At 57.0% G+C, this 24,833-nt stretch overlaps 8 protein-coding genes and 1 non-coding gene across 9 annotated transcripts; 5 read left to right on the forward strand and 4 right to left on the reverse strand.

The window, feature by feature from the left end:
• Nucleotides 1-2,156: 2,156 nt before the first annotated feature.
• Nucleotides 2,157-3,877, forward strand: F5Z01DRAFT_672617 (calcineurin-like phosphoesterase; the record flags this gene model as incomplete). The annotated part of the gene is made up of 3 exons (XM_046264833.1): nucleotides 2,157-3,584; nucleotides 3,645-3,797; nucleotides 3,848-3,877. 3 exons carry the CDS (start codon nucleotides 2,157-2,159, stop codon nucleotides 3,875-3,877), a joined length of 1,611 nt encoding a protein of 536 aa, XP_046119899.1.
• A 553-nt stretch (nucleotides 3,878-4,430) lies between these two features.
• Nucleotides 4,431-5,724, forward strand: F5Z01DRAFT_650689 (uncharacterized protein). Its single transcript, XM_046263182.1, has one exon. It carries the CDS (start codon nucleotides 4,580-4,582, stop codon nucleotides 5,675-5,677), a length of 1,098 nt encoding a protein of 365 aa, XP_046119900.1. The 5' UTR covers nucleotides 4,431-4,579; the 3' UTR covers nucleotides 5,678-5,724.
• Nucleotides 5,587-6,909, reverse strand: F5Z01DRAFT_650692 (putative ribosome recycling factor). The gene is made up of 2 exons (XM_046263183.1): nucleotides 6,613-6,909; nucleotides 5,587-6,565 (listed from the first exon to the last, which is right to left on the reverse strand). The coding sequence occupies exons 1-2, from the start codon at nucleotides 6,663-6,665 to the stop codon at nucleotides 5,788-5,790; spliced, it is 831 nt and encodes a 276-aa protein (XP_046119901.1). The 5' UTR covers nucleotides 6,666-6,909; the 3' UTR covers nucleotides 5,587-5,787.
• A 214-nt stretch (nucleotides 6,910-7,123) lies between these two features.
• On the reverse strand, nucleotides 7,124-7,215 carry F5Z01DRAFT_t40. The gene has a single exon. It is a non-coding gene; the product is annotated as a tRNA-Val (tRNA).
• Nucleotides 7,216-8,154: 939 nt separating this feature from the next.
• On the forward strand, nucleotides 8,155-9,776 carry F5Z01DRAFT_680471 (succinate-semialdehyde dehydrogenase NADP+; the record flags this gene model as incomplete). Its single annotated transcript, XM_046265604.1, has 3 exons — nucleotides 8,155-8,169; nucleotides 8,233-8,323; nucleotides 8,392-9,776. The coding sequence occupies 3 exons, from the start codon at nucleotides 8,155-8,157 to the stop codon at nucleotides 9,774-9,776; spliced, it is 1,491 nt and encodes a 496-aa protein (XP_046119902.1).
• Nucleotides 9,777-9,903: 127 nt separating this feature from the next.
• On the reverse strand, nucleotides 9,904-11,241 carry F5Z01DRAFT_531338 (uncharacterized protein). The gene is made up of 3 exons (XM_046260459.1): nucleotides 10,703-11,241; nucleotides 10,334-10,630; nucleotides 9,904-10,268 (listed from the first exon to the last, which is right to left on the reverse strand). Exons 1-3 carry the CDS (start codon nucleotides 10,978-10,980, stop codon nucleotides 10,031-10,033), a joined length of 813 nt encoding a protein of 270 aa, XP_046119903.1. The 5' UTR covers nucleotides 10,981-11,241; the 3' UTR covers nucleotides 9,904-10,030.
• A 2,687-nt stretch (nucleotides 11,242-13,928) lies between these two features.
• On the forward strand, nucleotides 13,929-18,016 carry F5Z01DRAFT_619348 (histidine kinase; the record flags this gene model as incomplete). Its single annotated transcript, XM_046261084.1, has 2 exons — nucleotides 13,929-17,855; nucleotides 17,918-18,016. 2 exons carry the CDS (start codon nucleotides 13,929-13,931, stop codon nucleotides 18,014-18,016), a joined length of 4,026 nt encoding a protein of 1,341 aa, XP_046119904.1.
• A 534-nt stretch (nucleotides 18,017-18,550) lies between these two features.
• Nucleotides 18,551-21,054, reverse strand: F5Z01DRAFT_650709 (Pleckstrin homology domain-containing protein). The gene is made up of 3 exons (XM_046263184.1): nucleotides 20,543-21,054; nucleotides 20,293-20,482; nucleotides 18,551-20,236 (listed from the first exon to the last, which is right to left on the reverse strand). The coding sequence occupies exons 1-3, from the start codon at nucleotides 20,836-20,838 to the stop codon at nucleotides 19,037-19,039; spliced, it is 1,686 nt and encodes a 561-aa protein (XP_046119905.1). The 5' UTR covers nucleotides 20,839-21,054; the 3' UTR covers nucleotides 18,551-19,036.
• A 1,871-nt stretch (nucleotides 21,055-22,925) lies between these two features.
• F5Z01DRAFT_532024 (uncharacterized protein) lies at nucleotides 22,926-23,933 on the forward strand. The gene is made up of 2 exons (XM_046260463.1): nucleotides 22,926-23,394; nucleotides 23,448-23,933. Exons 1-2 carry the CDS (start codon nucleotides 23,082-23,084, stop codon nucleotides 23,672-23,674), a joined length of 540 nt encoding a protein of 179 aa, XP_046119906.1. The 5' UTR covers nucleotides 22,926-23,081; the 3' UTR covers nucleotides 23,675-23,933.
• The last annotated feature ends 900 nt before the right edge of the window (nucleotides 23,934-24,833 follow it).

The raw sequence follows: 24,833 nt of genomic DNA on the forward strand, positions 1-24,833 counted from the left end.
GCGGTGTCCCTTCTGGTCCCGTACGACAAAGTTTGATCGTACATCTCGCACCGATGCATCGGATGCGTCACCCTCATGTACAGTAAAGATGGACCCTGAAACAGGCTGTCCAGGCAATCTCCACAGCAACATGTGCAGATCTGCTCAGCGCACGAGCATGATCGACCCAACAACTCGCGGCCTCCCGCTGCTGCACTGAACTACGCTTGAACATGGACACCGCTCTCTTGCTCGAATTACGACAATATGACAGTCCATCGATGTGTCGACAGCATGCGACGAGGTTGGCAACGCTCGCGTACGTAGTAGCCTTGGTCCAAGGAAACAGGGGCTTGCTACAGTAGCAACGCTTACACAGCCCGATTGAGACGCTAAACTTAACTGTGCTAAATTTAGCACCTCCAGCCACAACGCCTCTCGCCGCCTCCAGTCGACGAGTGTGGGAATTCACGTGCTAGAAATTTGAAACTGTTAAGTAATCCAATGGCCCATTGTTGGTGTATGAGCCCGTCACCACTCTGCGCAGTAATATAGACAATTCCCAAGTTATTTTATCAACGAAATCCAAGAGTGAGAGCCCAGGGTCCCTCCCTGTGACGTTGAAGTTTGACCTACCCTGCACGATACATTGTGGCATGTCATTCTCACTAGTTGGCTATCGTACCTCAGTAGGGCCGAGTAATTAGTGCGTGGCCGTTTTCGTATGTACCACTCTGATGCGCGGTCTATTGTACGGGGCTCTTACATTCTTGCTCCATTGGTGCTCTGTGAATCGTAAAGTAAGGAACCACGTTGCCGCAACACACTAGCTACCCTGTCGCTCAAACGTTTGGCGTCTGCAGCCCAAACACTTGAAATAACCCGCGCCAGGAGACTGGCGCAGTCATCGTCAAAAGAGCAATGTGGATGGATGCTCACAACTCGATCGAGCTCTCATTTGCTAGCCGTATGCGCGGAGAATGGTAGTAGTTGAGCAGAAGGGGTTCGGACGTGGTCATGCACATCCAAGTTCCAACGGTCCGAGTCAGTCTCGAACAGTCCAAACCTTAATCAAATCCCCAGATGCCAAGCAGCCAATCGAGTGCCCGGACCTGGTTCTTCATCGCATCTGCCAGTAACGCTCGCATTTGCTGGCATGCACCACCTTCCAAGGCACGACGAGACATTGATTAGGAGCCTCTACGTACCACTCGCAGGCCTCCCTGTCCCTTTTCCGTCCTGCCCTCCGCGTCTCAGGGCCACATGAACTCGAGAACAGCTTCAGAATCCTGGACTGCAAGCCGCCAAGAAGTTTCACGCACTCTCACTTCGCGCTAGACTGATTAGACAGCCTTATCAGTCTCACAGTCCCATCCCGCCTAGCCCAAGTGGCCTGTGCTTGCCGTGCCCGTGCCTAACATACCTACAGTAGGCCGCAGGCCTCCATGTCCTTCACCTGTCCGTCTTCGGCGTCAGCCAGCCAGCACGAACTTGAACAGGAAGGCCAAGACACAGTTTGAAAATCCGAAAGTCACTCGCTTCGTCGACTGCTCCAAGTATCGCCGTCATTCGTGTTGCCCTGCGCCTTCGTCAAGCGGCTGCATATCGTGCACGTACCATCAGGCAATAGTGAGAGCCGCTGCCACACCACGAGGCAAGCTCCCCGCAGCAGGCCTCTGAGGTGAACCGCTGGAGGCCGGATTGGCAGGGTTTTCCGTCCACGCCTTGCGAAACAGTCATTCTCACACATCCCATATCCTACAACGACCGCCACCGGTCTTCCGCCCTCACTTTCACAATCCGTGTCGACCAGCCAGCCAGCCCATCGACTCGCGCACACATCCGCCTCCCTCATCGACACCTTTATCTCCGAGCTGTCACTACTACTACATAGCCCACGCATATAAGTCCGTTAGATCCGACGTCATTGCTGATCGACACGCCGACGCCGATTCCGCCTTTATTTGTCGAGCCCCGTTGTCTCTCGAACCTGCGAGCGATTGATGTCGGATTGCTCAAGACGAATGCACTAAACTCTCTCTCTCTTATTTCCATACAGCGCAAACGTCGACTAGCTCGTCGAACCACCACACCGAATATCAGACACGACGCTCAGACACGACACTCCGCTCAGCCTGCCCTGCGACACCCTCTGGGGCTAAGACAACCCTCCCGCAATGGGCAACTCCAGCTCCAAAGGCGCCGGGCCTGGCGGCCCCTCATATGGCGACACTTTGCAGTCGTACCCGTCCCTAAGCAAGTCAGACACCAAGGAATCGTCCCGCTCATTCCGATCCTTGCGGTCCAAGATCCCCGGGGGCGCGAGCAAAAGCGCAGACAGCCCCCGCAACTCTTCGCTCGTGAACGAAGTAGAGGCCAACAAGGCCGCCGATGTCGCCTCGGTGCGATCTGGACGGAGTGGGAGGTCGAGCGTATCCAGAGCCAACAGAGGGGATCTGCCATCGCTGAAATCGACGACCACAGACATGTCGAACCTGTCCATCGACTCTCCCGCCTCGGACAACCAGATGCCGCCGTCGCCCGTGCAGTCGCAATCCATCAAGAGTGGACAGCACGCGGACGTGTCGGCTGCCCAAGCATCGGGAGAGGTTGATCACGTGAGTGATCAGCCGCCCGGTACCGTGTCACTACCTACAGGGCCTTCCGCACAGCCAGGACAATCGATTCTCGTCAGACGAGAGGGGGCCGCTGCGCAACCAGCGCCCTCTGCTGAGCTGGCCAGCCCGGATGCCAACGCGAGCACGACCCCTACCGCCGGCGGAGTTGCCATGTCGGACATCAAGGATATTGACATTGATGATTTCATCAAGCGCCTTCTCGACGCGGGGTACGCAGGCAAGGTGACCAAGAGTGTCTGTCTCAAGAACGCCGAGATTGTGGCCATCTGCCAGAGGGCTAGGGAGGTGTTCCTCAGCCAGCCCGCGCTTTTGGAGCTCGATGCCCCTGTGAAGATTGTCGGTGACGTGCATGGTCAGTACACAGACCTGCTCCGCATGTTTGAGATGTGCGGATTCCCTCCCAACTCAAACTTCCTGTTCCTGGGCGACTACGTCGATCGCGGCAAGCAGTCCTTGGAGACAATACTGCTGCTGCTCTGTTATAAGCTGAAGTACCCAGAGAACTTCTTTCTGCTGCGTGGCAACCACGAGTGCGCGAATGTGACACGTGTATACGGCTTCTACGACGAGTGCAAGCGGAGGTGCAACGTCAAAATCTGGAAGACATTTGTGGACTGCTTTAACACACTGCCAATTGCATCCATCGTTGCCGGCAAGATCTTCTGTGTCCACGGCGGTCTCTCACCGGCTCTGGTACAGATGGACGACATCCGGAACATTGCGCGGCCCACTGACGTGCCCGACTACGGTCTGTTGAACGACTTGCTCTGGTCCGACCCTGCAGACATGGAACAAGACTGGGAAGCCAACGAGCGAGGAGTCAGCTATTGCTTTGGAAAACGCGTTATTACCGACTTTCTTGCGGTGCACGACTTTGACCTCATCTGTCGCGCCCACATGGTGGTAGAAGACGGGTACGAGTTCTTCAACGACAAGGTCCTTGTGACGGTCTTCAGTGCACCAAACGTGCGTTCACCCAGTCCTCGCACCCCTTTTATGATGGGTACATCGCTAACCATTTGCTAGTACTGCGGCGAATTCGACAATTGGGGTGCGGTTATGTCTGTATCATCAGAGCTGCTGTGCAGCTTTGAGCTGCTGAAGCCTCTTGATTCCACCGCACTCAAGAGCCACATTAAGAAAGGGCGCAACAAGCGACAGCAAATGCTCAACAGTCCGGTATGTTCCGCCGAAACACTGGCTTGTAGGGATGAGCTAACAGTTGGTAGCCTGCAAGCGTGCACCCCCAGAGCTTCTGAGATGGCGGTGTGATTGCAAGCTTGCTGGCGCGAGGGCATGCCATCGTCACCGAACGTGTCGGCCTATTCCACGACGCGATACATCATACAAGAACTTTCAGGAAAGCAGGGGCACTGCGCGAGACGTGCGCGTACCTGGGGTCCCTCATCACGGCGTGACAGCCGTGGTCGGCCCGCCGTCCCACTCGAGACGAGGCGTGACAACCTCGGTCGGCTCTGAAACGAGCGCTCGCCGTAGGATCGTCAAGTACGCGGCATTCAGCCGAGTCAGGTAGTCTGCCGGTTCCTGGGACATGGCGCAGAGGAGTTCAAGTTTTGCGTGGGAAAGTGGAAACTACGGGCTAGAGAGGTTCTCGCCTCGTTGTTCGTCTATGTATGGTATTATACAAGGGGTTATTCTCGGATCTCTGTTTCAAGTGACTGGGCCAGCGAACCAGTTGCCGTTGATTTCAAATAAGGATTTATCATAGCTTCTGAATGTGAAAACAAACCGCAATGTCTCGTGGTGAAGGTGAAGTTGCCAACAGTGATCTGCGATGTGGACCCGGGGAGCGCGGTCACGTGCACCTCTAGAAATTCTTCCTCGAACCTCGCGTCCACCATCTCGAGATCGCATTCGCCAGTTCGTTTACCAACCCCCCCAAACCCAATTGTCGACTACCAGCGCGTCGTGCCGACGCCGCCTGGATCGACACTTTCACAATGATGCACCGACAGACATTACGGTCGGTGACCCGTCGCACAGCGCCCGCCGACGTCGAATCGCTATCCGCCTACTTCCAGCAGAGCTTCTCGACATCCACGTACTTTCAGGCCGACGAGCCTGCGCCATCAGACAAACCATTCAACGTGCGGAGCAAGTCACTCGCCGCGGCAGACAAGATCAAGAACCTAGTCGGAGGGCAGACACGCCCAGCACCGGCACCCAGGAGCAACCCGGGCGCCACGGGGCCCAAGATTGTCGATATCAAGAGCTTGCCTCGAGGAGGTCTACGCGGGAGGGGAGGTTTCCGCGGCCGTGGTGGCGCATCAGCGGGTGCTGCTGCCGGTGGTGCCGCAGGAGGGCCCAATCGCTTCGCTGGCGCATCTAGGGGGAACGCCGCACGGGGTGGACGAGGAGGTGCCTCTGCCCGAGGCCGCAGAGGCAGCGCTCTGCGTAAAGGGCGCAAGAAGGGCGAGGACGGGGAGGAGGGCGACCGCAAAGACGGGCGATTCGACCAGGCCGACGTTGTCGAGCCCGAGGCCCAGGCTTTCATGGACACGATGCGCTACGGCGTGACCACGACCTTCAACCCTTCTGTCACGACCAAGTCTCTCGAGGGCCACTTCCCCGCCGTCCCATCAGGGCAGCACGGTGCGCTGGCGTCCGTGCACCAGTCCCTCGCCGCCCTGGGCGGGGGAGACCGCGTCGGCCTCCCGGACGAGCACACGCCCAAAGACAATGCGCGTGACCTGCACACGACCAAGTTCCGCTACTTCTCCGACGTGGAGTCCAAAGACCGCGTGGAGGCGCATCTCCAGGCGCGCTACAAGACGGACAAGCAGCAGGTGCTGCCCGCGGACGAGCACGTGCGCAAGGTGGTGTGGGAGCAGGCGGTGCTCGGGACGCACGAGGCGCCCCAGTTTGCGGACGCCGAGGACTCGACGCAGATTGCCAGGAACTGGCAGCTGAGGAACGAGACGTGGCAACCAAAGGAAGCATCCATCTTTCAGGCAAAGGTCGCCTCGCTGCTAGATAGGGCAAAGCCAAAAGGCGGCGCCAAGCAGCAGCAGCAGCAGCAGCAGCCCAAAAAGGCATGATCATGACGATGTGGGCGACGGGTGTTCTTGTAGTACGTAGACCATGGTTCTGTACATTTGGGTGTAATATTACAATTGTCCTTGTTCTTCTCCTTCTCTCCCATGACCTCTTAATTCCGCCCCAACTGCTTGACCGCCCTGGCTTCGTCGTCGTCAATCTCCTTCATCTTCTTGTTCTGCACCTTTTGCAGCTCATTCTCCGCCTTGCGCAGCTCGTCGGCGCGGATGGCCCCCTTGCGTTTCCACTCCTTCATGAGCTTCTCGTGCTTGCCGCGGGCGTGGCGGATGCGCTCGCGCCAGGTCTGGGTCAGGTCCTTGACCCGCTTGATGACGTCCTCCTTGCGCTCCATCTCGACCTTGAGGATGAGCTCGAGGTCGTTCTCGTCCGACCGCTGGGGCTGCTGGTTAAAGTCCGGGCTCGCCTGGATGGCGGACAGGATCGGCTTGATGTACTCTTTATCGTTGACGAGGAGGGAGAGCGTGCGGCCGCGGGGGACGACCTGGCAGAGCTCGCGCAGGGGGAAATCCTCGACCTTTGTGACCTTGGTGCCGGACATGTCGTCCGCGGGGACGACGGACTTGACGGTGACGTTGAGAGTGCCGAGCTGGTCTGGATTGAAGCGGCCGCCGTGGAGGAGAACCTGGAGCTGGGTCTTGAAGTGCGCGTCGATGCCTGGGAAGGTGGACGTCAGTGGTGTGAAGTCGAGAGGGTCGATCTCGTCGGCGGCGCCCGAGGCCGCGCCATCTTTCGAGGAGGATGTCGGCTCGTCTTTGCGAACAGGGGAGTTGGCAGGTGCCGCGATCTTTCGTTTTTTGTAGACAGCTGGGGTGGTTGTGAACGGTCGGGCTGCCTGGAGGATGGTGCCTTTGGGGAGCCGGATGGTTTGGCTGGGGCAGTCAGCTGTCCGCTCTTTGCGAGGATCAATCGAACTTGCCTTTGAAGGGGCTGCCACAGGCGCCTCAAGGGCGTTTTTAGTCGTGAAGCCATGATCTGGGGTGTCTGGGGGGAGTGTATTGTCGCAAAAGAAGTTTCGAGCCCAGAGAACGGTGCTTTCGACGTTGGCGATAAGATAAGCGCGTCGCGCCTCAGCTCAAGCGCCTGAGCTGGCGAACGAATACGTCGTGCATATTGGTTAGGCCGCCATTGACTTTTGATCTACCATAATTACAAGTAGGGTGCGCCAGCAGCATTTACAAGTCCCAGTTATGCCATTGACTCCGGGAAGTTCCCTGACGCCGCATTCTACACAAACTCAAATAGTGCATGGTCATGTACGGTTAGACTAGTAGGATATCCCGCTTCATCACTCTGGCACTGAGTCGTCGATCTCAAACCAAGGCAACCATTGGCCTGATCTACCTTTTCCATCGAAGGCCAGAAGGGCAAGAAAAGAGCAAAAACATCATCACACCCACCCACCAGAGGGCATGAACTGCAAAATGTAATGATCGTAGCAGGGCTCGAACCTGCGACCTTTTGTGTCCCCATATCTGGTGATAATGTAAGACAAACGTGATAACCACTACACTATACGACCTGGTTTGATTTTTCTCAATTTTAGGCTTATATAGCAAATCATTTTGCCCCACGATCTTCGCCCTGCTGGTTCTGACGCTTTGCGAGCAGGAGTAACTGTGTAGAAGCACCGATGGTCAGACTACGCCAGTAGGCACTGCGGTTGGGACTTTATCATAGCATAATGCTACTCAAGACCTGTAGGAGCTTTCAAAGCCCAGGCCCGGGAGCAATCACCTGCACCTCTAGTCTAGGTGTCTTGCGGATGTCGGCTTTTTGGCAAGGCCGGATGGATCTTGCGCCCGCTATTGCTCCCCAATTGCGGTATCATCAGAGGGAGAGTGACCGGACAAACAGCGTGGCTATCATTCTATCCGGAACCTTGAGGCTTGCCCAGTGAATACCTTTTGGTAGATGTTGATGCAGCCGGCTTCGTCGCTGCCGGACCGGTTCCTCGTAGCCGGTCCGGACGCTTCCCCACACCCTCGGAAGCGTGGTGCGAGCCTCGGAACTTTGAAGCTGGCGCTGTTGAAAGCAATGATAGGAAGTACGCAGTTGTCGGTGTGTGAATAATGTATCAAAGTTAGCAATCACTCTGAGCCTCCTTCACGGGTAATTGTAGCAAAGACGAGACTCAATGCGTACTCTCTTGATAATCGCTTCTTTGGGAAGCGAGCGTGAGGGTCAACACGACGTCATCCGCATTTATCATTACCAGTGAACGAACACCGGCACAAACCACGGGCAGCACTCACTCACCCCTCCATCAGCCATCACACCCCAAACGGGCCCATCTAACGCAAGGTACTTGAGGGGGTCGTGCTGCCGGTTCAGTCTGCTACTTTTTTATTTTCATAAAGAGGCGACCATGACCTCAACTCTGCTCCGGACACTGACTGCTCCCTCGTCATCCTTGCGCGTCTCACGATATTCCATCCTCTTTGCTCGTCAAGCTTCCACAATGGCGCCACCACAGGTTCGTTGGGATCACTCTCGACAAACGAGTGATTGCCTTCACATGGCTAACGATATTCTCCAGCTCAAAGACCCGTCTCTGTTCAAGCAGAACGTCTGCTACGTCAATGGCGAATGGGTAGCCGCCAAGTCGGGCAAGACCTTCAAGGTCCATGGTGCGTCCTCCCATTCTCGCGTCTCAAACGCACAGCCTACCTCGAACCGCGTGCTCACGAACAAAAAGACCCCTCGACAGGCGATCTCGTCGGCACAGCCCCCGAATTCACATCCCAAGACACCGAGTCAGCGATCCGCGCCGCTGCCGACGCCTTCCCCTCCTTCCGCACACAGACCGGCCGCCAGCGCTCCAAGCTCCTGCGCGCCTGGTACGACCTCATGGTCGCCAACTCGGAGGACATTGCCAAGCTCATCACCTGGGAGAATGGCAAGCCCCTCGCCGACGCAAAGGGCGAGGCCACCTACGCCGCCAACTTCTTCGAGTGGTTCAGCGAGGAGGCCCCGCGCATCTACGGCGACACCATCAACAGCTCCGTCCCCGCCAACCGCATCGTCACCTACAAGGAGCCCATTGGCGTCTGCGGCCTCATCACGCCGTGGAACTTCCCCGCCGCCATGATCACCCGCAAGGTGGCGCCCGCCCTGGCCGCCGGCTGCACCGTGGTCTGCAAGGCACCGGGCGAGACGCCCTTCACCGCGCTGGCGCTGGCCGAGCTGGCGCACCGGGCCGGCATCCCCAAGGGCGTCGTCAACGTCGTCACGGCGCTCGACAACACGCCCGAGGTCGGCGAGACGCTCACCACGTCCGACACGGTCCGCAAGGTCTCCTTCACCGGCTCCACCAACGTGGGCAAGCTCCTGATGAAGCAGTCCTCGGGCTCGCTCAAGAAGCTGTCCATGGAGCTCGGCGGCAACGCCCCCCTGATTGTGTTTGACGATGCCGACCTCGAGACCGCCGTCACGGGCGCCATTGCCTCCAAGTTCCGCTCCTCGGGGCAGACCTGCGTCTGCGCCAACAGGATCTACGTCCAGTCCGGCATCTACGACCAGTTTGTCCAAAAGTTCACCGAAAAGGTCAAGGGCTTCAAGGTCGGCAACGGCTTTGACGAGAACAACACCCACGGGCCCCTCATCCACGGGCGCGCCGTCTCCAAGGTCGACCAGCACGTGCGCGACGCGGAGAAGAAGGGCGGCAAGGTGCTCGTCGGCGGACAGAAGATGCCCGACCTCGGCGACAACTTCTTCCAGCCCACCGTCATCCGCGACATGACGGGCGACATGGCCATTGCGAGCGAGGAGACGTTTGGCCCCGTCGCGGGCCTCTTCCCGTTCCGGACCGAGGAGGAGGTGATCAAGCTGGCGAACCAGACCGAGGTCGGCCTGGCGGGCTACTTTTTTGCGCAGAACATGGAGCGCGTGTACCGCGTGGCGGAGGCGCTGGACGTGGGCATGGTCGGCGTGAACACGGGCATCATCTCCGACCCAGCGTCGCCGTTTGGCGGCGTGAAGCACAGCGGATTCGGCAGGGAGGGGTCAAAGTACGGTATCGAGGAGTACCAGGTGGTGAAGACGTTTACGTTTGGCGGCATGGGCAAGCCGCTGCAGTCGTGATGGGGGAGGAATTGGAAATGTAGCATCAGCAATACATGATTGAGTGTTTGGAAACATGACTGGCTCGTCACCATGCGTTCGCAGTGTGAATCTGGAATTATGTAACTGTTACCACTTGGATGGGGAGCAATGGTGGGCTCTTTGTTTGAATACATCCTGAACGCCAATATCTTTGCCGAAATTCCCATGCCGCACCAGCTCTCTCTCACACTCTCTCACATAGTCATGTGTTTAGAGGCGACTCTTATCTCACATCACGGCGCTCGTTGCGCTCGCAGGGGCAACTGCCGGTTCAGGGTGTGGAAAGCTTGCGTCCTCGGCGTGAAGGGGGTTGCCGACACCAGAGGTTCATTCTTCATGTTCTGCATCTCGACGGGCTTGGTGTCGTACCCGTACAGGGAGTCGTTATCGTCGTCGTCGTCACCGTCGTTGAGCTCCTTGTTGGGCCACATGGCCCAGGCGGCAAAGCCCAGGTTGAGCAGGTAGACCATGCTAGATGGGTGTCAGCACATGTCGTCGGGCTAGCAGAAACAAACAGGCGGCGGATGCCCACATACAGCATGTAAAAGGTGATGCCCAGGGAGCTCTGCGCAATCTGGCACGACTTGTAGACACCCCACTCCTTGGCCATGTCACAGCCGTAGCGGAAGTACCACGCCGCGGGCGCCGGGTACCGCGGGTCTGCGTAGTCGGGGCCAATCTGGCCATAGACGCTGACGGTGTAGAGCGTCGTCATGGCAATGTTGACGACCAGGGCGATCAGGGGCAGCCAGCCCTTCATGATGAAGGTGATGAGTTTGACGAGCAGCAGGAAGAGGGAGATGACCGAGATGGCCACGTTGAAGTCGGTCAGCCTGCGGGAGAAGAAGAAGATTAGCCACTGTGCTCTCGCTCACTGGACACCCGTCTCTTCGACTAGGACCTACGTTTTCGACCACACCAGCGGAACCTGCGGCAGAGGTTTGTAGTTGGCGTATGCGTAGAGGACCATGTTGGGGTTCGAGTTGAGCTTGTTCTCGTAGCCAATCTTCCACAGGTCGGTGCGGTAGAGGTTGGGTTGTGCGATGCCGAAGATGACGAGGATGGGAACGAGGCCGACCAGCTCGACGACCATCAGCCACGCCGTCCCCTTGCGCGCGGGTTTGGGCCACTGGCGGAGGAACGGGCGATATGTCCTGTTGGCCCAGGTTTCCTTGAGAGTCATGATGTGGCTCGGCTGCGCCTGTGGCGACTTGGACTTGGTGGTGATGATGTTGTTGCTCGTAGCGGCCAGCGCCACGGTTGTCGTCTCACATGCGCCTCTTTACTAAAGTCTGTTCGCGGTACAGTGCGCAGTTATCGTCGTCGTCGCCTTCTTAGCTGTCGTCGTTGAAGTTCTGGTGAGGCCTGATATGGACGTCGGCCAAGATCAAGTCGTGATAAAGGGTCGTGAGTTGGCCGCCGACAGAGGGGCCAGACGTACTTTAACGAGGGCCAAGGGCTGCCTCTTGCCTTATCCATCTGCCTCTGGGCAGAGGCGACAGGAGGCCATCATGAGCATCACGCAGCCAATTGGAGGCTGGAAGTGAGGGGATCACTTAAGCGCCCATGCAAGTCGGCTTGGTGTTTGGCTGGGCCGGAGCCAATCACGAGCCTCGACAGGCGCTCGCTGTCACGCTGTGTGATGGACGTCTGTCTGTCCCACCTTGGACGCGCTCTTGACTGATGTCAGACCAATCTTTGGTCGAGGAAAATGAACCAAGTGGCTCACCTCATGAACATGGCCGTCTTTCGTGAGCATTTAGCGAAAAGCGCCGTCATGGCGGAGGGTGAGGTCCCGGGCTGTGTCCACCAGGCCGAAGTAGCCGGGACCTGAGCGGCCCCGCACCGGAAGATGCTCTTGGGCGTTCATTGACTGCTGGGACTGCGTCAGAACATGATTATTGCCGGTGCCGTACCTGAGAGGCTGAGGGGCTGAGATGCCTCGCCGTTGCTGGCGTGGGCGACTATCGAGCGGGACGCTGCAGCTGACGGCTGGGAGGCACTGGTCAGGCTCGATAGTGCACACGCAGCCTCGCAGTGTTCCGAGCGTGTTCTATCGAAGCCTCTGGACACCTCGTCTGTCTTTTCCATCCCAGTGTCGGAAGTCGGGGCTTCGACAAAGCCTTGGCCGTCGCTCCACGCTTGTCGCTAGACGATGACGCGATCTTCCGTGTCAAGAGTGTGCAGACCTGCTTAGGTACGCTGCGCAGTCGTTGGGATTATCGACAAGCGTGCGATGCCACAGCAGCCTGAGTGATCACTGCACTGTACTTCCTACGTACGCAGTAGAAGAACATCCTCAGATTTTGGACTTGTTGGAGTTTTGGCGGGCCCATTGCTGCGGGCCTGGCCTGGCCTGGCCGATCACGATGGCCACGCGGCGACCCAGTTTTTATTTTTTCTGAATCTTTATCTGTGCCAGAGAGTCACAAAAGAAAAAGAACTACTAGAGTCTAAATGCTGCTCCAGACCCCAGCAAGAAAAAGAGGCTAAATCTCGAGTAGATCCGAAGATCCCATCACGTTGTAATTGACTAGCGGCGAATCGTGGAAGCTGGCGATCGTCACAGATTCACAGTCGTTGCTTCCTTGTCCAAGTTGCACTCCCTGCGGCCTGCATGCGTCGCATCCATGCATGTGCGGTCTCGACCGTGTTCCCTGTAGATCCCGGGGCAACTACGCAGAGTGAATGTGAAATGCATTCGCGCGCTGGCAATAAAGGAATAAGCAGCGGTCATCGCACTGTCCAGTCCTCATGAATGCACCATCCGGATGGTCTGATAATAGAGGCAGAGAGACTGGTGGCAGCAACAGCGAGGCAGGCCACAGGGTGCTCCTGTCACGTCCAGTCCTGTGCCCCTCTGAGGTACCATCTCTGTGGTCTAGACCCAGTCCGCCATCGCCGCTCATCGCCAGCAGGCAGAGCCTCAGCAAGTATTTCATTAAGCTCAGGCCGATGCATCGGATCATTGTGCCTCCATCAGCAGATCAGCAACCCGACAGGACGGGCTTAAGATGCATTCCTGTCTCTTGCGCCAACAGCTATCGACTCGTCAGTATCATCTATCCTCTTATGACTGTGCTTCTCCCCATATCTGTCCTATAATTATTTCCTGTCGTCAGCGTCCTTGGTAGGACAGGACCTGCTACATACCTACGCCCCGCCTCTCCCGCTCTCTCAAGGTACTTCTTCCTTGTTGCTCATCTCACCCCGATGGCAGATTTGGAGCCGTGTCAATTCACGTTTGTATTGTTCACAGCAGATCGAGTCCAAGAAACTTTCCTGGCTCGTCCGGTAGCTCCAATGATTTCGTCCCCTAACTAGACGCGAATTACCTGCCGCTGCCGCGTCCTGATTCGTGCCTCCACTCGACCAAGGAGTACTTGTACCTGTTCTGATTCACTCCTCCAACCATCGCCCCATCCCATCCCGATCGTCTGCCTTAACTTCGATTCATCCCTCGGCCACCCACCCCCCGACCGAGGGGCGCTGCTGCAGCCGTGCTGTCAACAGTCTCGATCCTGAGCGCATTTCGCACCCTTGCCCTGTTCTGGGCTGGACTGGCTGGACTGGACTGGAACTCACAGGCCCGCCGCCTTCCCCCGGCTCTGTGTCCCAGCAAGAAAGCGAAAAAAGGCCTGTGACTTGGACCCCGTCCCTGGCGCCTTGATGCAGCAGCAACACATCGACGACCCGGTCCCGCCGCCAGGTTCTTCCACTCCTCACCTCAACACTCCTGCTGGTCCCAAGACAACGCTCAATAGTACTCCTGCTCCGCAAGCTGCCCTCCAGACTGACCAGGACCCTTCACCGAGTCGAGGAGCCGGGAAATCATCCACCCTCCAGACCAGTGACCGTTTGGGGTTATGGCAAGCTGAGTACTATCGCCCTGGCCACGGCCAACACCGAGGTCAACCACACCGATCACCAAAAACGGCATCCCACGACGCAGGACTTGGAAGCCCGTTAGGCGACAGCTCATTCTCGGTGAGAGGAACTGCTGCTTGGGAAGGTTCTCATCCTGAGCCTGCAGCAACTTCGTCGCAGACCTATCGCAGACACTCAGCGTTGAGTCGGAAGCCCAGCCACGGAAAGAGATCCTCGTCCAGGCAGACCGTGCACGACAGTAGCATGGACTCGTCGCCCGTCAAGAAAGCACGTACAGGAGCATCACCGCCCCGCATGGCCGACATGCCAGCCCCAGCCCTCGGAGGAGGCCTCAAAAAACCGTCACAATCTGAAGGGGCGACATCGCCCTTGTTCTTCTCGCACTCAGCTGGCTCGAGACACTCCTCGCGGCATGCCAGCAACCAGTCCAGCGACACGACCACATCCATCCTCGCCAAACTCCACGACGAGCCATCTGGACCTGTGACGACGCTCAAGATGCCGCGCGCCAGGGTCGACTCTGCTAGCGGCGGGCGCTCAGGCAGCACGCCGGGAAGTTGGGGTTCGTCAATGGACACGTCCGCCCCGGCTCTGACGCCCGACTCTCGCGCGCTGGCGCCTGGACTCCAGGGCCTCAGTGGGGTGGATGTAATCGAGCTGCTGGATCAAGATGACCGTCCGACATTCTTGGTGGATCTGGGGAATCCCGTCAACGCCAGTCGCCCTGGTATGCACATTCTGTTCTATAACACGGCGCTTCGGACATCTCACAGCGCCCTTCGCCTGCTCATCGTCGAACAGGACGGGTCCACAGCCGCGACCGACTTTGCAAACTTCAAAGGTTGGGTCATGACAACCGTCAAGTCGACCGAAGGCCCAGACCTGCCTCTGCCGCAGCATACGTACGGCAACATAACTTGGGCGTGCTCGACTTTGAGGAAACGTCTTCGCGTAGTGAGCGCCGTCACACCTATCCCGCCAGACCGTGTCGACTCGCCTATACCTTTGACCGAGGAGCCAATTGCCCTCGACCAGCCGATTGAGGACCCGTCTCCAGACATGCCACTCACCCCAGGCACGGAAGCGATTGATCCGCTTGACTACTTTGGAGAAGCCCCGATGAAGCCCGATGCCGCTGATTCGATCACGGTGAATGGCATGGGGACTGAGCCTGCTCTCGACACATCTGACTGGCACCACCCCGACGAGTTCACCAATGCGGTGCTCCAGGCTCAGCCTGCGAGGTCCACGTTTGACTGGACGAGAATCCCCATCACTGACGAACTACCCGAACACATCAAACTGGCAAGGTCAAAAGATTGGTGCATGACGCCACTGGGGCCCATTGAGGATTGGCCGCACGAACTGCGCGCCATGTCGAACATGGTCATGGGCAGCCCCCATCCGGCAGCATTGTACTGGGGGCCTCAGCACTATGCCATCTACAACGCGGCCTATATCGACCTCGCTGGCCAAAAGCACCCCAGTCTGATGGGAAGTAGATATGAGGATGCATGGAGTGAGATCTGGCCCCAAATCCAACCCGTGTTCCAGGCTGCATGGGAGTCCGGTCAGGCCACCATGAAGCACGACAACCAACTCTTCATTCTACGACACGGCTTTCTGGAAGAAACTTTTTTCTCTTGGTCAATCGTGCCACTGGTGGGAGCAGAGGGCGAAGTGGTAGGCCTCTACAACCCGGCCTTTGAAAACACACGAAGAAAGGTCACGGAAAGGAGAATGCTCACCTTGCGCGAGACCGGGGAGCGCATCGCCAGCGCCACCACCGTGCAGGAGTTCTGGCCGCAAGTGAAGAAGGGACTCGAGTACAATGAGTACGATGTCCCCTTTGCCCTGATCTATTCGGTCAAGGACGACTCGACGGAGAGCGAGGTGTCCTCCATGCACTCGGCGAGTACCTTCCACGCTCAGCAGCTCGTTCTCGAGGGCTCCATCGGCATCGGCGACGACCACCACGCAGCCGTTGAGTCGCTCGATCTCAAAACGTCGGACGAGGGGTTCGCCCCGCACATGCGCCGATCCATGTCCAACAATGGCACCGTCATCGTGCTCTCGGCGCACGATGGCACTCTCCCGCAGGATTTGGTTCAAGGCGTGGATTGGAAAGGCTTTGGCGATCCCTGCAGCACAATTGTGGTGTTCCCTGTTGTTCCGACAACCGTTGGGGAGTCGGTTGTGGGTTTCATCGTCATGGGCGTAAACCCCCGGCGGCCGTATGACGATGACTACAAGCTGTTCATCCACCTTCTCTCTCGGCAGCTGGCCACGTCTATGGCTTCCGTCGTCCTGTTCGAGGAAGAGATCAAACGTGGGCAGCGCGCGGCGCGCCTGGCCGCCCTCGACCGCCAGCAGCTGTCCCTGCAGCTCCAGCTCAAATCGCAAGAGGCGAACGAGAGCGAGTACAAGTTCACGCGTATGGCCGAGTTTGCGCCCGTCGGCATGTTCATTGCAGATCCCACGGGCTACATCAATTACTGTAACGACATGTGGTGGCAGATATCGCAGGTGCCGCCTAGCATGGTCAACGCCAACGACTGGATGGACTATGTCCGTGATGAGGACAAGCCCGCCATGCAGGCGGCCTGGCAAAAGCTGCTGGACGACAAGGTCACCATCTCTGTCGAGTTCCGGTTCAAGTGCGACCAGAAGAGCGGCGACGCCACGATTGACACGTGGGTGCTGATGAGCGCCTACCCCGAAAAGGCGTACGAGGGTCACCTCAAATCCATCTTTGGCTGTATCACCGACATCTCGTCGCAGAAGTGGGCGGAGAAGGTGCAGAACGAGAGGCGCGCCGAGGCCGTGGAGCTCAAGAGGCAGCAGGAGAACTTCATCGACATTACCAGTCATGAGATGCGCAACCCCCTGTCGGCTATACTGCAATGCGCTGATCAGATCGCGACCAACATTACATCTTTCGCCTCCCATCACTTGAAGCACGAGGTCGAGAGCCTGCTCGAAGGCTGCCTCGACGCCGCCAACACGATCAACCTCTGCGCCAGTCACCAAAAGCGCATTGTGGACGACATCTTGACATTGTCCAAGCTTGACTCGAAACTTCTTGCTGTCACGCCCGTTGACGAACAGCCCGTTCGTGTGATACAACGTGCGCTCAAAATGTTCGAGTCCGAGCTGGTGGCGCACGACATTGAGTTTGAGTTCATTGTCGACGAGAGCTTCGACAAGTACGGCATCAAGTGGGCGAAATTAGATCCCTCCAGGCTGCGCCAAGTTCTCATCAACCTGATGACCAACGCTATCAAGTTTACGCAGTCCAGAGAGAAGAGGAACATCACCGTCACAGTGTCAGCTCTCAAGGATATCTCAAAGGTGACGCAAGGGCGGATGCACTACTTTGAGCGCAACGAGCGCCAAAGCCCGTCGTCCATGGACATTGACAGGTCCGACGAGTGGGGTGACGGCGAGCTGTTCCACATTCATTGCTCCGTGGAGGACACCGGCCCAGGCCTGGTCGAGGAGGAGCTCAAGGTGCTCTTCCAGCGCTTCCAGCAGGCTACACCCCGGACACACGTGCAGTACGGAGGCTCCGGCCTTGGCCTTTTCATCTCGCGCATCTTGACCGAGATGCAAGGCGGTCAGATTGGGGTCCTCTCCACGCCGGGACAGGGCAGCAAGTTCAGCTTCTACATCCAGAGCAGGGTCTCCCTCCACCCACCCTCCGAGTATGAGCACATTTCGCCTTTCAAGATTGCGCGCAAGGTTCCATCACCCGCGGTGGCTGCTGGCACAACGACGCCCTCGCCAGGCGCGGCGACACGCAGCAATCCATCCGATGTCAAGACGAACCCGCTCTTTGACGTGCTCATCGTCGAGGACAACATTGTCAACCAGAAGGTGCTGCAGCGACAGCTGCGCAATTGCGGCAACAACACCTTTGTAGCGAACCACGGACAGGAGGCTCTGCAGACACTGCAGCGCTCGCGGTTCTGGTCCGGGCAGGAAAAGGAAGGTGTCGACATCTCCGTCATCCTCATGGATCTCGAGATGCCCGTCATGGACGGCATGACGTGCGCCAAACGGATTCGTGAGCTCGAGAAGGAGGGCACCATCGTCAAGCATATCCCCATCATTGCTGTCACGGCATATGCTCGACCTGAGCAGATCCAGAGCGCGAAAGCTGCCGGTATCGTGAGTGGACCCTTAACTGATCTGTCGTGCCGCGAGGGAACCTGTTGCTAACCAATTGTCAGGACGATGTCATCTCCAAGCCCTTCCGTATCCCCGAGCTCCTCCCCAAAATTGAGGAGCTTGTCAGTCGGTACAAGAACCTATCTGTCACCCCAGAGTGAATCAGACCTCTATACACCTAGCGAGTTATGCTTTCCCCGCTTGGAACCACACTACAAGCATTATATCACATAACAGCAGCACCACATCCAAAGGAGGATATACATACACACACCTATATATACCCAGGCCACCCCCACGGAAAGGGGCTCGGCTTTTCCACATTGTGTTTTTTTTCTGTTTACCTGTGGCCCTTGCCCGGAGTTCATGGAGTGTGCGGCCTGGAATACACGAAGCGCATGAAGACACGCAATTACACATGGTCTAGCTAGGCGCAAATTGGATGGCAATTTTGGGACAGCAGCTGCTTTTGTTACGACCTTGGGTGATGAACCAGGTCTCCTATCCTAGCGTATACAATGTAATCAATCAATCACAACGGGCTTGTCCTTGCGATAGCCTATATTTTTACCTCTCCTCGTTTTTGCTATGACTCCCTGGGATGGCACTTTGGACCTAGCCATAGACGACCAAGTAGTCCACGCAACAAGCCACATCCGAGACGTGTTTACTTGTTCCCAACTCCCTCATGGTAATAGTGACAGTCAAAACGTTCGATGCACAGACGAAGATAGACGCAACAGTTGTATTATTAGGCATTACTAAGTATCTCTTCTCTCCCTCCACCGGGTATCAGACAGTAATTGGAATAATGCAGTGAAAGCACGAGAGGGCTGGAAAGGAACGGGTCGTGGCCGGTACGCCGACCGACAATCCCGCTCCCGCCGTGAAACCCCCCAATGGTCCGTGGACCATGGACGCAAAAAAGCAGCTATGAAATGTGGTATCAGTGTTGAAAGCAGTCTCAAAGACAGGGTATCTTGGTATCATGTGAGGAAATGCAGAAACCATCCTTCCATCCGACCCTTTCATGCATGTACTTCTGTTTTTTTGTGGTTGGTTTTTGTTGAGTTTTCTGGTATTGCGACTTCTTCTTTTCGGTAATGGTGCCCCTTGTGGTGAACTGTTGGCGTCATGTTGTCTTTCAAGTCGTGAGAACGCTGTCATGTCCGACGCGCTTCCTAAGCAGCAGCAGTGACGGCAGGGGTGGTGGTGGCCACGTTCTCAGGCTTGGTCTCGGTCTCGGCGGGCTCGGCAGCCTCATCCTTGACGGGCTCGACGGTGGCGGGCTCGGGGACGACGGGGGCTTTGTCGTCCTCGGCCTTGGTCTCAGCGACGGCCTCCTCGTCCTTCTTGGCCTCCTCGGCGGGCTTGTCCTCAGTCTTGGCAGCACCGCTCTTGCCCTTGATGGTGGCACGGAGCTTGGAGAAAGCGCTGGTGGAAGACTTGGTCTCGCCCTCAGCGGGGGCAGGGGACTTCTCACGCTTGCCGAGGAAGGGGAGGGAAGACTTGCGCTTCTCCTTGGTGTCCTTCTTGGCCTCGGTGGCGGCGGCGGGGCTCTCGGCAGTCTCCTCAGCAGGAGAGGCGGCAGTGGTCTCCTTGTTGTTCACGTCAACAGCGAGGGGAGTGGTGGCCTCGACGGGGGGGATGACGGGAGCAGTCTCAGCGGCGGGAGTGGTGGCAGTCTCGCCATCCTTGGCGGGCTCAGTGGCCTCGGTGGCAGGCTTGGGCTCGGCAACCTTCTTCTCCTTCTTGGACAGGATGCCACCGAAGAAGCTGTTGCGCTTGGTGGCCTTCTCCTTGGGGCTCTCAGCGGGCTTCTCCTCGGAGGTCTTGGCGGCCTCGGCCTCAGGCTCAGTGGCAATAGGGGCCTCAGCCTTCGGCTCCTCAGCGGGCTTGTCGGCGGCGACAGCAGGCTCGTCAGCAGCGACGGGAGTCTCCTCCTTCTTCTCAACGGGCTTGTCCTTCTTGTCAAGGAAGCCGAAGAAAGAAGAGCGCTTCTTGGCCTGGGGCTTGGTCTCCTCAGGCTTCTCGACGGTCTCCTCGCCCTTGGCAGCCTCGGGCTCCTTCACAGCCTCCTCGGTCTTGGCCTCCTCAGTGGTAGGGGCAGCAGCGTCAGCAGCGACGGCAGGGGTCTCCTCAGCGGGCTTGTCGGCGACCTTCTCCTCCTTCTTGGGGGTGAAGCTCTCGAGGGTGCTCTTGTAGGTGGCAGACTCGGTGACGGTCGCGGCGAGCTCCTTGGCCTCTGCGATCTTGAGCTTGAGCTGAGCGACCCAGTTATCGCGCTCGGCGGCGTTGGCGGCCTTGAAGCTGTGCTTGTTGCCCTTGGAGGTCAGGGTGAACTTGTTGGCGCCCTCGGTCTCGGGCTCGGTGGCATCGGACTAGGAGGTCTAGTTAGCATTTGCATCTTGACGTTGTCGCCGCAATTTTTGCATACCAGGTTGATGATGCCGGTAGGGGCAGACTTCTCGCCAATGAAGAGAAGACCCTTGCCAGTCTCCGAAGCCCAGGCAACGTTACTCTGGTAGGTGGCGGTGGACTTCTCGTTCTTCTGGTAGCCGGTCAGGGCCTTGGGCTCAACAGCGTCGGTGCCGAAGAAGAAGAACTCCTTGCTGCCGATCAGGTTCCTGGAATCAGGTGTTAGTGACTATGAACGGCGCGCGCGAACGGGGCTGGCGCAGACTCACTTGGGGAAGCTGGCGCCCTGCGCCTTGTGGCCGAGATGACCCTCCTCAATGGGCTTGACCTCCTCCTTCTTCTCCTCAGCCTTGGCGTCGGTGGTCTCCTCAGCGGGCTTGGTCTCGTCGGCGACCTTGTCCTCCGCCTTGGGCTCCTCGGCAGTCTTGTTCTCCTCGGTGGGCTGAGTGCTGGGGATGGGGGTCTCCTCGATCTTGGGGGTCTCGACGGCGGCGGTGAGAGCGGGAGCCGTCTCCTCGGTGTTGAGGTTGTTGACCTCGGGGGTGTTCTGAACAGCAGCAGCCATTGTAAAAAGGTGAAAGGGGTATCTCAAAGACTTGGTTGGGTATCACAACAAGAAGCAGCAAAGGGTATTATTAAAAAGAAAATGGAACTGGCTGATCCAGAAAAGGCGGCCGTGGATGCAGATGAAGATGGAGGGTATCTTGAGGTTGCTTGGAGAGTGGTCAAAGAAAAAGGGAAGGAAAGGGAAGGAGAAGAGGGAAAGGGGTTCCTGTCAACGCCAGGCAGATTGCTTATATATGCGCCGTGTTTGGGCCTCCAGGGCCACCAGGGTCTGACAGCCCAGCCCAGCACCCACGGTGCAGACAGCCGCCCCGAATCGATCAATTACTGGCCTTCCAGGAGGTTCAGAGGTTTCTCGTTCATTGGACAGGGCTCGGATTGGCCCACCCTTGTTTGATGAAGGGCCCCAAAGTGACATGAAGGGGGTGGTGGGATGGGGAATTTGCAACACTTCACTGGCGCCCAGGGCGGCGGCAAGAGCATCGGACGGCGGTGCCCTGCCCTGTGTGTGCTGTAAATAACAAATCATGGGCCTTGCACAGCACTAAGCGACCACCTGAGTCACCCAGCAGCTAATTACTACGGGCGGTCATTTCGCCTGGAACATTGGTGAGCGAGCTATCTATCGGTGATACCAGACGGCAGGCCTGGGCTTGGCCCAACCCCCGACTGACGCGGTCCAGTCTATCATCGTGAACAATATACAACCTGGCTAACTGAGGCGACGTGCGCGAGTCTTCGCAGCGCGAGACAATGACCTGATCTTGCTGCCTGCCTGCCAGCTATCATGTGTCAGACCATTGCTGAGCACACACGAGGCTGGGAAAGGAAACAAATGTGTGAATCAAGCTTAGCAGATGCCAAGGCCCGGCTGGCTCGCGCGAGCCTGCGGTGATGGCCCAAGCTCCTCCCGGCAAGGAGGGTCCCAAAAAGAATTGGAACGAATCGGTCGCCCAGCCAGGCGCTGCTGGGTGAAGTCATGGCCCGTGCTTCATGTCGCATTGAGCGAGTGGATCCGACAAAAGAAAATTAAGCATCAGCACTCAAGGAGGAGGGCGTCGATGGCGATCATTATGTACTGCAGTGCTTTGTCTGTCCGTGCTCTTTACGAGCAGAACTATAAAGTATCAAGTTCTCAATGAGATACTCAGCAGTGACAAGCCAACAGACCGAGCTCGCAGGCAGTCGTTGTGTTCAGGGCCTCCAAGCAGTCTCGCTCAGTTTCGCCAAGTGCCGTTCCTGAATGACCCTTTAATTCTGTCGACCAAGCTCCACTCCGATCATCTGCTAGCGCCCGGAACGAGCTCGACGGCAGTGGATTCATCGACAAATTTCATATCCCATTTTTTTTAATTATCCTTCATCTTCCCTGCAGAATTCCGCACCTCACCGCGTCCCCAGGGCCCCCTTCCCCTCTGAATACCGTTTATTGCTATTATCTGGTCCGCTGCTGCACATCATGTTCGTTGACTTCTTGACCTTGTTCCCAAACAAATGCTCATCGCCCTGACTCGGAAGATGCGGTGGGAATTAAGCGTCAGCCACACCACATGACCTTGATAGCGAACGAGGGAGGGAACGTGAAGGGGGGGCACGTCATGCTGGCTACCCTCCATCACAGCACCGCACGTGAGGCCGTCCACCCATCCATCGTGAGAATGGGCACGCTTCCAGGCCAACCAGATGAAGAAATCTCTGTTGTGGTGTCGCTCTGGCGCGGGCTGCTGTCTGGCCAATTCGACTGCACGACTCGACGTTGTTTGCGAATTGCGCTGCACATCTCATGCAGGTTGGTGGAGCAACTCAAGACTCAAGTACCGGCCGGACGTCGACTGGCTGCAGCTTCTTGTACACATGCACAACAACTTAACAAGTACGTGTACAGCACGAGGCCCACTGCTTCGCGCGGTAAGCTTAGAACGCTGTTCTAATTACTCTACTAAATAAGAATACGTATCCAAGATTCAAATAGACGCGCCAGCTTGCTCAGCAATTTGACCGCACAGACTCTAAAATATGTGATCTTCGAGAAGCGTGGCGGTGAGGGAGCACGACGATACGACGAGTACAATGGTGTACACCGCACCTCGGCCGCGTTCTGTTCTTAGTGCAACGATTTGCGCTCAGAATTCCTCTCCTCGATCATGCTATCGACCCTCACAGCATGAAGAGGAGTCATAAAGAGGGGTGCACTCCCTGCATCCTCCTCGCCCAACTGAACCTGAGCTCAGCATATCGCGCCGGATGGTAGCTCGTCCTGAAAAGAGTCGTGAGTTTCAACAAAACCGGTCTCTTTCGCTGCCCGCGCCGGTGGAGATATTTGACGCCATGCCCTCTTCATGCAATGGGTTCCACTGCGGCTGCGAGTCTGTCGCCCATGTGACTTGTGCGTTAGTGCAGTCCAGTTTTTGTGTAAGTGGACGGCTCTGTGTCATGTGCATGATTCTTTTCACAAGCTTCATTGCGGCTTTCAGGTCTCGACGCACTCTGTTCAGGCGAGGCCTGCCAGTCTCACATTATGCAGTGACACTGGTCTGGTCAACAAATTGCATCTCGTGTTCCGTGGTCCCGATCTCGCACGGCACGAGCTGTAGTTGACTGTCTAGACAGTCTTCAACTTGAATCAAGCAGTTATTACTATGCTACACACAAGGAGGGGAACATGCTATCTGGCAGCTGAGACATTGCGGGGGTCATTCAAACGTTGCAAAGATCAAGGGGGTCAACAGTCCAGGAACAAAAAGGGAGTGGACTTGTTTTTCTCTCCCAGGATGCCTCAGACCTGTCCGATCACCTTGACTGAGCCTGGAGGAGGATGCTGCGGTCGTATCTGCTGAGATCACAACGACCCAGCACCGCATTCAGGTCCTCGACGCTGAGTATCGAAAGTTATCGTAAATAGGCTTGAGATGCTTTCATTGCGAGCCGATCACAAGAAGCCAGTCTGTTCTTTGGCTCTCGTCCGCAGGTCGCAGATAAGAAGCAATCCTAAATCGCGATCCACCAGACCCATCACATCAGTTCGGGTGGCTTGGCGCCAGGGTCCCTCCCCTGTCGCTGGGCTTGCTGCACCAGTCCAAGCTTTCCTGCTGATGATCTTCAGTCCAATCTATCCATATCTGCTGCATTTGCCGTCGCCTTGAAGCTCCTTACGGATAGTGACCCTGTAATCAACAACCATCGTCAACGCTGGCGACAATTTGGCGATGGCTTTTCCAGACGGGTTCCAAGTAAAGCATGGCTAACAAAAGCTCGTCGCAATAAGCTTTGGAGGTCCTTGCTGTGGACGTATGACCACGCTAGGCCCCAGCATTGGCTTTCATTTCGTAAACGAGCGGTTTGGCGCCGCCACTATTTAAGCGTGGCTGTATGAGTCAACCAACGGGCGACGAAAAACTGCGCCCAGACGCTTTATTGATTTGACAACAAGAACAAAGCCACTCACCACCGGACCTAGAAAAAATGAATCACCCGACGCTGCGGGCATCATAGTATCACGATGGTGCTCGAGCCCTAAGCTCACTTTCTTTATTCGTAATTTGACAGGAACCTTCTGCGTACTACATACTGGTCTCCCGGGTAGGTAGTAGAATGCACATATAAATCTGATCGGTCTCAAAGCTACATGTACGTACAACATGAAATAGATCAGCACACGGTGGCCATAACTCGGACAGTCAGAGCGGCCAGAGGGACCTGACTGGAGTATTCTTCGCTTGGCACATTGCGGCATTGCGCGGCGATGGCAGCGGCCGGCCATTCACCTGGGCCATGCTGAACTGAGCACTCGCGCAACGCACCTTGCAACGCGAGGCCGAGATGTTTCCCCCTCTCCTCCATCACGCCACCCGAGGCAACGATGGCATGTTTTCATCCGTGCAGTGCTTCCAGGCTTTCAAATTCTTCGCCGAGATCGGATCTGTTGATGTGTTGATCTTCACGTAAGAATACCTTAGAATCACTGCGCTTCCCCCTATTTTCCCATACGCACACGAC

The sequence above is a fragment of the Emericellopsis atlantica genome (assembly GCF_019669845.1).
Source record: "Emericellopsis atlantica unplaced genomic scaffold F5Z01scaffold_8, whole genome shotgun sequence".
Taxonomy (NCBI): Eukaryota; Fungi; Ascomycota; class Sordariomycetes; order Hypocreales; family Bionectriaceae; genus Emericellopsis; species Emericellopsis atlantica.